The sequence below is a fragment of the Gymnoscopelus microlampas genome (genome assembly GCF_963454915.1).
Source record: "Gymnoscopelus microlampas genome assembly, chromosome: 7".
Lineage (NCBI taxonomy): Eukaryota > Metazoa > Chordata > Actinopteri > Myctophiformes > Myctophidae > Gymnoscopelus > Gymnoscopelus microlampas.
This window is the reverse complement of record NC_139944.1, coordinates 23,163,165-23,176,182: the sequence shown is the minus strand read 5'-3', so window position 1 is coordinate 23,176,182 and position 13,018 is coordinate 23,163,165. Positions and strand designations below refer to the sequence as shown.

At 45.1% G+C, this 13,018-nt stretch overlaps 1 protein-coding gene across 1 annotated transcript in view; it reads right to left on the bottom strand.

The window, feature by feature from the left end:
• atp2b2 (ATPase plasma membrane Ca2+ transporting 2) overlaps nt 1-11,318 on the bottom strand; it is a 143,637-nt gene extending 132,319 nt beyond the window's left edge. Inside the window, 3 exon segments of the mRNA XM_084063123.1 lie at nt 1,609-1,765; nt 1,768-2,475; nt 11,246-11,318. Of these exon segments, the coding sequence (XP_083919249.1) occupies nt 1,609-1,765; nt 1,768-1,809 (199 nt within the window). The 5' untranslated portion in view covers nt 1,810-2,475; nt 11,246-11,318.
• Between the last annotated feature and the right edge of the window lie 1,700 nt (nt 11,319-13,018).

Below are 13,018 nucleotides of genomic sequence, written 5' to 3'. Positions count from 1 at the left end.
GCATTTTTTTTAACTTTTTCTTCTGGGGATTCTACAAATGTCTTTTAAACAGTTTTTTTTTAAACTTTTTTTCATATTGTAACCCTTTTTTCCCCCGCAGTGCCAATTGCCTATGTAATCCTGGGTGCTATTCTCCCTCTGCCAGCCTAGGGAGAGCCCAGAACTGAGCTCATGTCTCCTTCAATGCATGAGGAGCTAGCAAGCCGCTTCTTATCACCTGACAGGGGGGAGTTTCCCCGGTAGGACGTAGCCCATGGAAGAAACACGTTTTTCCAACCAGTTCCTTTCCCCTCCATCAGGCGCCCCGCCTGACCAGGGGGAGGCAGTATAGAGACCAGGATTACTGCATGTTTTTGTGAGGGTACCTACCCTATGGGACATGGGGAGAACATGCAAGCTCAACACAGAAAGGCCCTTTCGACCCCACCTAGGGTATGGGCACAGGACACGCCCCCAGCGCCCCCGGCGGGAATCGAAGTTTTACTTATGTTGCCATAATATCAGTGGTTCTCAAACTGTTTTCATGTCAAGGACCCCCTTGACATCACCCCCCCCCCCCCCCCCCCATCTCAACATATTTTGTTTCAGGGACCCCAAGAAGCAAAAATTTGAGTTAAAAATGTATATATTCAAAGATTTGCACAAATCTTTAAAAAAAAATCAAAAAATAGCAGATCTACAAGCTCATAGCGCGGCACCGTATATCTGCTATTTTTGAATAGCCAAAGCCATCTAAAATGACACAGTATGCGTTCCAGGATTGAATGGGTCAAAACATGTACATCACAAAATGTAGCAGCAAATAAGGTAGCAAATGAATCAGGACCTCCTGTGCTATGTGTTGCTCCTGCATTGTTGCACGTCTGCTCTGTGCTCTGTTGCTCCGTATCAGCAGACACAGCCACAGCATTAACCCACATGGCTCTATATACCTTGTTGCTGCGGAGACCTGCTCGCTAATAACACTGCACCTGATAGGCTGGCAGGGTGGGAGGGGGACAAGCGGAGGGAGGTATAGCGGCAAGGGGCGGGGTGGGCGGGGGGGGAGTGTGCGTGCACGTGTGCGTGTGTGCACGCGCGTGCGTGCACGTGTTGTTGGGTGGGTGCGGGGGTATTTTAAACTGTCCAGGGAGATTTCTATGCATACTAATCACGTGTAAACATATAGGCAGCGGAGAGGGAAGGGACTCCCTCTCCGTCTGCTGTACTGATGCTCTGCTTACGTATGTCCACTGCTAGTGTACCGTGGCGGTGTGTGTGTGTGTGCGCGCGCGCGCGCGCGCGCGCGCGTGCGTGCGTGTGTGTGTGTGTGTGCAGGGTCCCATAATGACAATTTCAGCGATAAACCGAGAATCCATACATAACAATCGTTAAAGCAGGCATACATTCCTGATACATCCCATGCAGAATTCTGTTTTATTTAATGCCTTATGTGTGTTCTCTGAGAATTTATGACATAGCACAGCGACACATAACCAGAGGCTGCCAGCCTCCTGCATACACGCACACGCACACACACACACACGCACAAGCGCACACACACACACACTCACACCGGCACATGCGCGAACATGCGCCTCACACACACACACAAGGAGGGACACTCACCTTCCGTGGGTGAGGTTTTCAGCCGCGTGCACAGTCCCTCCGTGTCTCCGTAGTCCTCCTCGATCTTGACCACTGCCTCCGAGGCGCGCAGCTCCATGAGCACGCGGAGCTCCATGACCGAGCAGCCGAAGCCGGCCGCATGGTGGTTCCCATCGTTTATTTGGTCTTGGAGTAGAAATCACTATTGGACATGTCCCCCATGGTGTCGACGAAGTGAAGTCAGTCAGATTCAGTGTTCGTTTATTGCTTTAGCGATCAATCAAAAAAAGAAAAAGGAAAAAAAAAAACGCTCGCGCACAAAATCAGAGAGAGATGAGTTCACTCTCATCCACAATTTAAGAAAAACATCCAAAAATAGAGGTGGGGAGGAGACACGAAATATACAGATAAGGTACAGGGAGAAAGAGAGAGAGAGAGAAAAATTCAGAGGGGAATAATAAATCAATGAATGGTCTCCTCCGTTTCAGGAGGAGATCGATCAGCGATCGGCTCGGGGCGAGAGAAAAAAAAAACGGAAGAAAAAAGGAGAGAAAAAAAACGTCAGAGAGGAGAAACAGAAGGAGAGGAGGAATAAGAATAAGAAGAGAAGAAGAGGAGGAGGAGGAGAAGAAGAGGAGAGCCGGAGGAGACGCGAGAGGGGAGCATCCAGGAGAGCGTGGTTGGACGGCCCCGGTGGTCAGGTCCTGAGTAGAGGGGCGGCGAGTCCCGTCGGTCTCAGGCTTCACCACGGCTGCGGTCCAGACCCACTCCACGCCGCGCGGCTTCCCATCGCTGCTGCTGCTTGTTTCTTCACTGTTGCACACGCACACACACACTGCCGGCTGCCTCTCTCTCTCTCTCTCTACATGGTGATCTTCCCCATCACTGCTACAGAGGAGGTAAAGGCAGAGAGACAGGTGGAGAGACAGGTAGGTGTGGGAGAGAGAGAGAGAGAGAGAGAGAGAGAGAGAGAGAGAGAGAGAGAGAGAGAGAGAGAGAGAGAGAGAGAGAGGAATTCAAGGGATAAATTCCAAAAGAGGACAGGAGGAGGAGCAGGAGAGAGCGAATGAGCGAGAGAGAGAGAGAGAGAGAGAGAGAGAGAGAGAGAGAGAGAGAGAGAGAGAGAGAGAGAGAGAGAGAGAGAGAGACGGAAAAGATGAGAAGATGGAAGATCGAGAGAGGGAGGGAGAGAGAGAGAGAGAGAGGATAAATGGTGAGCGGTGCGTTGATCAGGGCAGAGGAGAAATGCAGCGGTACACGCTGAAGGGCAGCCTCTCTCCTGTATGCTGCTGCTGACTGGCTCTACTGTATCTATGTATGTATGTATACTGTATGTATGTATATATATATATATATGCTACTGCTGCTGTCACTAGCCTCCTTCTGAGGACACACTGACCGGCAGGTAGAGAGACAGAGAGACAGAGACACAGAGAGAGAGAGAGAGAGAGAGAGAGAGAGAGAGAGAGAGAGAGAGAGAGAGATGGAGGGAGGGAGGGCAGGGAGGAGAGGATGCTCCTTTCTGCTGCAGAGCGTCGAGGAGTAGTGTGCGCGGGCGGGCAGGCAGGCAGGAGGGAGGCTGGGGCTGCTCTGACGACAGAGAGCGCAACAGCAGAACGTAACACTGCACTGTCATGAAGAGGATGGTGCCACCAAAACCCCCTCTCTGTGTGTGTCTCTCTCTCTCTCTCTCTCTCTCTCTCTCTCTCATACACAGCTGAAATGGATGCAGCATGTGTAGCCTATAAGCATGTTAATTTTACGACTGTTGAACAACAAGCAGCTACCGTAATTCTGTTTTTATGTAACATAAGACAGGACTGCTTAGGAGGGTTTCTCCTCTTATCTTCTTTTCTCTACATCAGTGGTTCTCAAAGCTTTTCATATCAAGGACACCTAATTTATTATGCATTTGACCACATAGACCCCCATCTGAAAATATTATGTGCCTGGGACCCCCGTACAAGATTTGTGTTGTGATTAAACAAATATTCTAAAATATTCAAAATTGAGCTTGTAGATTGGCTTTTTTCAAATAGTCAATAGGGTTAAAGTGATTTAACTGATTTTGATGCTGTATTAACTAATTTTGCCCCTTCAAGGACCCCCAGCCGGGGTTCCCCAGACCCCACTTTGAGGACCACTGCTCTACATCACCAATAAGGGGCTCTGCAGAGCGCTTATCTGCGGCAGGCCGGGTGGCCTACACAGGGCTTTGTAAAATAGGCCCCTCCCACTAACTTTGGAAACCAATTGTAGCCAATTGGTCAAATCTGTATGATACATGTTCATCACATGATTCCAGAGTTATAGTTGAGTAGTTGAGTAGTAATTGGCGGAGAATCTAGTTAGGTTTAAATGGGCATTTCCTAAATGGGAAGTTGCGTCATGATCCAAGGAATCATAGGGAAATTTATTTTTGATTGTATGACTTATGGTTCAAGACTTTTACAGCAAAAGGCAAAGAGCTGGCTGGTGAGGCCGATTTGAACAAGTTGGGGTGGAGCATATCTTCCTTGGCTTACTGGCATGCACAAACAGCTTGATGCTGATCGGTCCAACGTTTTGCAAGTTTACCTGCACGCACACAGACAGACACATGCACACACAGGCAAAAACATCATCTTCATCCCTGCCGTTCCCCGGCCTTCGGCCTGGTGGAGACAATAAATGTTGCTGCTCCTCTGCCAGCAGAGCCCTGCAAACTGTCAAATGGAGGCAAACAAATTCTCACTCAGAGAATAGATGAGTGTTTGTTTGTGTGTGTGTGTGTGTGTGCGTGTGCGTGTGCGTGTGCGTGTGCGTGTGCGTGTGCGTGTGTGTGTGTGTGTGTGTGTGTGAGAGAACGGCTAATCAAGTGACCGACCGAAGAGAGAAACTGCATTACACAGGTAATTCTCCCAATAATACAGTGCCAGCTGTAGCTGTCTGGCAGACAGACACCTCCACGGTACCAGCATTTACTCTGCTCCAAAGTGGAAAATCTTTTCAGACTTCAGAAGTGAAGAAGTTTTGTGATTTTTTAAAAACTTTCCTGAATACACTTCCCTTGAGATACAGGCCTGGGGTGATAATTACAACAAACAACATACAAACAAGGCTCTACTAACTTCAAAATACAAAGCTTGTGTTTAGCTGTGTAACATAGAATTAGTCACTCTATCAAGAGCGGTGTTAATCAATTTAAGTATGGAAACAATTTTCTCTAATCCCACATCTTTGTGTTAGGTGACAAGGCAGACCTTGTAGTTAAATTTAGCTTCCAGATTTGGCCTTCAGAAGTGAAATGGGAGTGATGCAAGTTCACATCTTATTAGCATACAATCAATAGATATACAGATAAGTATCTCTCATACAGTAGGGTTGGTTTCCAGCAGAAGTTCAAGGACTTTAATCTTCTTTTTTTTTGGGCTTGAGGGCGCTTCCATTATGGTAGCAATTATTTGCACCAAACATTATTCAAAATAGGTTCTCATGAAGAAAGTTCAAGAATCCCTTGGCAATTCAACCACATATAACACATGATGATGTGTTGTATATGATACTACTCAACAGATACACATGTTTTATTACAACTACTGTGAGTTTCAAGAGGAGCACATGTTACCCACTAGATACCGACAGTTTATACACTATATACATGTATAACCAGTGACTTGAGTGCTAAATCCTGTACATGTACGGTATATAGTGGTAACACTATATGGTATAAGTATATACTGTACCACTCTATATACTGTACTTAGTTGACCCCCAGGGGTCTGGTCCCCTCCTTTTTCTCCTCAACACCAAATCTCTTTGCCAAAAATAACTGATGTACTGTTGTAGAACTCGTGTTTGCCTATTGTGACATGCCCAGAATAGGAAAACCACCAGTGTCCTGTAGGAACCCTCACAAAGTGTCCAAAGATGTACTGAGCCAGGAAATAGAGAGTGTTTTAACCAGGTCAACCAGGTTAACTTTAATAACAGGGCCAGGAAACATGGGTACACATAGAAGAAATGATGGGTATATGTACAAGGATCACACTGAACATTTCGGCTGCGCGATCGTCTCTGTTCACCACCTGACTGTAAACAAACCCTGTCTGTTGCATTCCTCAGTCTGGACACTTTGTTACTTAACCAGTGACTTGAAGTGCTAAAGTGCTTTTCAGCTTGTATTATGACTCCATGTTGCCTACCAGAGAGTTCATCATTTTGTTTCTCACCGTATATAGGCCTATATTTTCATTATATTATTATTTATTCTCTTACTTAAAATATTAAATTATTACGTTTATTTAAAAAATTGCAGAACAATTCACAACAACATTTCACTGATTGTACTTATGTATAAGTTAGTGACAAATAAAACCTTCTTGATTCTTGATAAGTGGGTTACATTCGTCTACTGTATCTGTCCATCCAGTCACACCTACATCTGTGTCAAATCGTTCGTCTGTTCATTCACTCATCTGTTCATTCACTAATGGTGGTTATTAGCCTACATTCTGGTTCATCAACTCACCAGACCAGTCCGCTCATCATTATGCCCACTCTGCCCATAATGCACACAGGAGAAATGCATTCAAGTCATTTTCTTTTAACCCATTAAGACCTGAAGCAGATTCTAAAAATGTTTTCTAAATCCAAACAGTTTTTTGAAAAAATAAATAAAAAACTAGTCCATACCCGGTCGACGCATCCGTGGGGGGATATGCGCACATGATCTGGCAACCCGTAACCATGGTGACTACATAAAAACGTGAATAAACAGCTGAGATTTGGTGAAATTGAAAAACAGAATGTGGATTAAACATGTTTTGGTTTCTTTTATGTTTTTAGCCGCAGTAACGGCGGGTTCTGAGGATGTCGTTCAGCACTTTGGTCCCAAAACATTATCTCAATAAGCACTGTCTGGATCACCATTACACCTGCTAATGATTATCACGTGGCCTTTCCTCAAGTACCTCCCATAGGCCAAAATATACTGTACGATGTCACATAAGAAATCTCAAAATTAAATTGGTATATTGCCATGAAACTTCCCAAGCACATTCATGCTCCCCAGAGGATGAATCCTAACCAATTGAATGACCCCATGACCTCTCCTCTAGGGTCACTCTTAGGCCAAAATGTCAACTTAGCACAGAAGATATATCTAAAAATGGTGCCATGAAACTGCCCATCATGTTGCCCTTGATATTATTAACCACTAAACCCTATACTTCACCGTACGTCAAATAGCAAAAATAGCTGATCTACAAGCTACCAAGTGTTTAGATATGCTTCTATTTTCACTGAATGCTCTTCTATTTTTACAGAATGTTCTTATTTTCGCCGAACGTGCCCAGAATAGGGTCACTATAGGGTTCACGTGGTAACCTCAACTAAAAGTAAAAACTATTTCACATGAAAATATTGGGGGTACTTTGGCCATTCATTGTCGCCATATCATGTTGGATGCTGCAGCGCTGGGGATGGGACGATATGAAAATCACATGTCATGGTTATTGTGGACAAAATAATTGCAATTAACAATATTAACGCGATAATAATAATTGCTTAAAACTGTTACAATGCCCCTTTTGTCAACCACTTGCACCCCAGCATCCATATTTTGGGGGGAACATTAGCCAACTAGAAAAAGTGCTCCTCGGAGCACAGGTCTCCGCCAGGTCAGGTACGTTATTCTGGCCTCCTGGTGGCGCTATAATAGGCCAATGTGAAAAGGGTGCCATTTATTCTTAGGTCTTTCACGGCAATCAGACTGCATTCATGATTTGAGGCATTTTGTTCCAAAAATGTGTTTTGCTAAATTAGACCTGCTAGTGGCGCTATAACAGGCCAATGTGAAAAGGGTGGCATTTCTTCCTCGGCCTAGTGGGAATGTGTGTGTGAAATTTCACGGAAATCGCAAGCTGCATGCATAGTTTGAGGCATTTTGTTCAAAACGGACCAATCCTGCAAACTTTGGAAGCCAACCATAGGCAATCAGGATGGAATATGGGAAATCGGACAGATAAGTGTTGATCACATGACTATAGAGATACTGTGTACCGATTTGCATGATATTTGGATAAAATCTGTAGGAGTAATGTAAAAAAATGTGTTTTGCACAAATCGGCCTCCTGGTGGCGCTATAGCAGGCCCATGTGAAAAAATTGGGGCAGAGGTTCTGAATTGGCATCCAGGGAGTGTGCGTGCACAGTTTCGGAGCGAACGGACCAACGGTGCCGGAGATTAGCTGGTAACACACAGACAGGACACACACACACACGGACACACGGACGGAAGGACGGACGGAGGGTAAAACATACTCTCTCGCCATGCCTTTCGGCCTGGCGGAGACAAAAATACCAGATCTACAAGCTCGTAGATCTGGTATTTTTGGCAAAGAGCCGCCCAAGTACAGAGACAACCCAGGTCCAATGTATGACGGACAATTTCACGATAAATTTCAATTTCTGCGATATGATTATTGTGAGCGTTTTTTAATCGGGATAAACAATACTAATGATTATCGTCCCATCCCTATGCAGTACCCTCTCCATATTACATATTACGGCCATTATCTGAGTCTGTGATAACACGTTGGCCATGTTATGTGATCTGATGGTGGCGCTGTTGCACACTGGTGACACGCAGCTGCATATCATTAAATAACAATAATAAATCATGTACAGGAGAGGGTGATTGAGGCACGGCGTTGTTTGTGGGAGGGAAAGGAAAGGAAAGGAAAGGAAAGGAAAGGAAAGGAAAGGAAAAGAAAGGAAAGGAAAGGAAAGGAAAGGGGGTATCGATGGAAGATGAGGAAGCCAAATGGAGGGGGGAGAGAAACTAAACGATAACAGGGTGAGAGAGAGGGCGAGAGAGGGGGATGGGACGCAATGTTGATGCCTGAGCAGAGCCACATCAAAGAAAATGATCCACCGCTTTCAAGAATGCACACACACACACACGCGTGCACACGTGCACACACGCACGCACGCACACACACACGCACGCACGCACACGCACACACACACACACACACACAATGGAATTCTTGGAACAGAATCTTTGGACAATGAAGGCAGCAGCGTACAGAGCTATTGTTAGCGTCTGCTATACATTCACAGATGAAACGTTGATGACTGTGTAGCGGGCGTCAAATTGCTCTTCTTCCCTGGTAAATTCATTTGAACATCAAAGAGTGGGTAACTTCACTCGCCTCAAGTGTGGTGGATTGTGTGTGGTGGTTCAAAATTAGTTCATCTTCCTGCCAGCATGCATCATGTCTGCCTCTGTCTTGCTTACCTGTCGTGCCCTAGATAGGTAATTGAGTTTTCTCCAGCATGTGCATATTTATGTATTTATGTAAACATTGACCCAAAAGAACCAGTAAGGGTCCATTTCCACACTACTTCTATCTATAAATTGACAAAACGACGGTCTGCCTGTGTGCGTGTGTGACTGTCCAGGGATAACTTGGGCACCGTCCGACCAAGTGACGGCCCGGGGGTGTGCAGTGGCAAGTGGGAATTAGACCGGACCAATGGTTTCATAGAACCTTTGCGTGGGGTATGTGCTGCTTCGTCATTATAAGTGGTAGTGTCTACAACGGAACTCCGTCCATTTGTGTATACTTGTGTACAGTGCGTCGTCAACACAACGTCAGTAGTTTCTGACAACATCGAGGACCCGGCATCTCCAAATTTAGTCGATTGGTTGTATGGTAGTGGCTACTGCAATGGGTACAACGAGTATTGACAACATGTACAACAAGTACAAGGGTTAGGGTTAGCTAAAGCGGGTGGGGCATGCATTCCCAGCTTGCATCGTTCCAACTTGCATCGTTCCCGACTTGTGTGGTCCCTTTGTTTTTGCTAAAATATGGGAATCACTGTCATAGATGACTGACCTCTGGCCTCAACGGATACCTCACTAGTTATTCTTATGGGAACATTCAAGTAAGCAACCACTTTCAATCTGGCATCCCATTCCCTATATTTCAAGAAAATATTTTTTTTCCCCAAAGTTTTCAAATACAGCGGAAATCTTACAATGCGTCGCAAATCTTGAAGACTTGTGATGCTACCCATAAAACACGGAAACATTGAGGCCTAGTAGAGGTCTATTTTATTCCTTAACCATAAGAACCCTATACTATACCGGAGCCCCCAGAGCTCTATACTAGGCCTCCTCCTTTTTGTTTGTTGTGGTGCGTTGTGAGCTTGTAGATCTGCCATTTTCACTAAACTATGGCCCCAGAATAGGAACGCTAGGGTTCATGTGGTTACATAGCATTGAAGGACCATTTAGAAGTTCATGTATTGATTTCATAATGGAAATCGTCAGACCATGGACAACCTCAAAGTAGGCTGAAAATATCTGGAGTGTTAGTCACTACTTTAGTCGACTTAACTCGATATCAGACTGGCTGGCTGACAGACAGCTAGCCGCGTGGCCTCCTTTCTGTGTCAGCCAGTCAGTTTTTCTAATCACCTGTCTGTTCTTTGTACTTGTTAGTCTAATTGTCTCCCATTATGACATCTGCCACTTTGCCTTTTCTGTCTCTGCCTGTCTCTCTGTTCTGTCCTGTGACTGATGAAGAAGCAGTGTTGCAGAATAATTACTGCTCTCTACTCGGCCTGGCAAGAAGTGGGTGGTCCACAGATTCCAACTGTGTGCATTCTCTCTCTATTTCTGTATTTCACCACCCCTCTCTCTCTCTCTCTGTCTGTCTATATATCACTCTGTTTTCCTCGCTCGCCTTTAAAATGTCCTTGAGCATTCTCTCACACAGAGCTGTGAGCTAACCGCAGCATAACCACCACTGACAAACAGCTCCCTCTGCCTGTAGTGAAGAGTAGTGCAGCATACATCACTGCCTACAGAGCTGCTCTGCAAACCTTAAATCTTTAAAAATAAATGTGTTTATTTATCAAAAAGAAAAGTGGTAGCTTTTGTTTTGTCGTGCAGCAATGGGTTGCTGTATGTTGGGGTTAACTGACTTTGTAATTTCACTCAAAATTGTAACAAAGACGATGGTTATTTAATATACTGTATACAATACTATACAATATTTGGACTCAATGATTGTATCTGAACCGCCATATCATCAACCATAATATCATAAAACTGCTATATGGTCATGCGATCCAATATCCAAAACTCTGGGGCCATGTCAATTCAATAGTCTAATGCGACACAGTGAAACTAAATAAATCATTATTCGCATGATTGAAATATCCTTAAATAACTAAGAAACAGAGTTGGTGGCGTGATGCCCAGGGAATCCCCCTGCATGCACATGCACGTGCGCACACGTCAGACTGCAGCACACGTGCTCATACTAGTGGAAAGTAGGTGCACAGATGTGCATCTATCTATACTGTACAAACAGCCACATTATATGGAAGCACAAAATACACACGGACACATACGTGTGCACACACACACACACACACACACACACACACACACACACACACACACACACACACACACACACGCACACACGCACACACGCACACACGCACACACGCACACACACACAAGCCGACACTGATTTATGGTCAATCTTATGGTGGTGTTGCGTACCGAAAACAGCCGATCTATAAGCTCTCAACGCATTGCGGACGGGACGCGTTGCGGGCTTATAGATTGCCTATTTTCAGAGGTGAATTCTTACGTAACAACGCAGGCTGAGAGCCTCCTTCCTTTCAGCCACCATCAGTGCATTCTAATTGGGTTGAAAGCAGCTGTCATGCCAGCTAAATCCAAGAGGCCTGTGTATGACAAAGGAAAAGACTATTAAAAACCAACGAGGGAGGACGGAGAGAGAAGCATGATGGCTCCAAGTCATATCAATGAAGAGGGTACAGGGGAAAGACAAATAAAGAGAGAGAGAGAGAGAGAGAGAGAGAGAGAGAGAGAGAGAGTGAGAGAGAGAGAGAGAGAGAGAGAGAGAGAGTGGGGGATGTGTGACGCATGTATGTGTTGGAGTGTCCATACTATAGCTTTTGTTGCCTTAGATAGTTGGTTGGCTTTACAACAGAGTAGGCAGTGCATGCAATGTGGGAGATGGCTGCTGGGCTGGAGACCAGAGGACATGGCACAGAGTGATATAAGCTTTTGTTCCAGACAGAGGAGCCTTAATGGAGCCCGTCGTTCCGTGCCAACATCTGTGAAAGGGCCCCTCGTCCAGAGGACAGGCACCCTGCCCCAATGACACGTCGAGATGGACGACCTTACTCGACTCGCCCTCTCTCCTCCCCAATCTCCCGCTGCCTTTGATCCTGTTGCTCTCTTACCTTGGCTGTCACCCCGTCCCGCTGGCCTGTCTCTCTGCTTTCCGCTTACCTTTCTGCCCGCCCGCCCGCCTGCCTCGTGCCCCGCGCCCCGCTGTCACTCGTTCTGCTGATTTCACAGTTGCTTTCATTTGATACGCTGTGTTCTGGGCTTTATATGAGTAACCCAATGCGATTATTAAGCACAGGCACACATTTTGAGTTCATGGAGGAGGACAATATGGCCTGGTGCAAAGATAGGGCTTAACCACTTAAGCCCTAGCCTACGTTATCCCCTAAAATAAAAGGAAATGAAATAAAATACATTTAAAATAATATTCTTGAGACAAAATACATTTTCTCATAGCATGACATAATTGATTGTAACAACTGAATGTGTTATGCTGAGTCATGATGAGTCATGAATTATCACTAGTGGTGATAATTATAAACAAGCTTGTCTACATATACAAAATGCCAAGACAAATTATCCATCAAGTATTGTACATACAGTACAACGGCCCAGGGCACTGTATTAATAGTGCCCACTGCTCCAAACAGCTAGGATGGGTTAAATGCAGAGGGTACATTTCATGTGGGCGTGAAATGTACAGTGACAGATACCCCGACAACCACTACAGTATATATTACTACTGCTGATGCAATAGTGTGTCAACAGGCAGTAGTGTTGGTCTCTAAATAAGGAGCAGTTTGTCTGCCATAGGGATTCTACACTCAATGATGTCTCAACCTGCCCTAAAGCCCCTAAGACAATCACATCCAGCTGTCAATCACTTGACTGTGGTAAGAAGAGGAAATCACAGGAATAGACAGGACAATGGACGGGACTGTTACTCTGAACAATCCCTGGTGGTAAGCCATCTGAAAACATTGGTTTGTTCACTTTATACTGGTATCTGTCTCTTTTTAACCATTTTCATCCTGGTGTTATCTACCAAATAGATGCAGCGTGGTGTGAGCTTTACATTAATGTTATATTTTCATTACAATCGTAGTGTTTAACCAATCATTTTGTGGGCCCACTTCATCACAGCCCACATGTTGGGAATTGCTGCTGTATATTACACAAATAGACATGATATTCTCATTTGACCTGGAGTTAGCCAATCAAATTTCTGCTGATAGCTTACGTCATCAAGGATGAGCTCATGTGC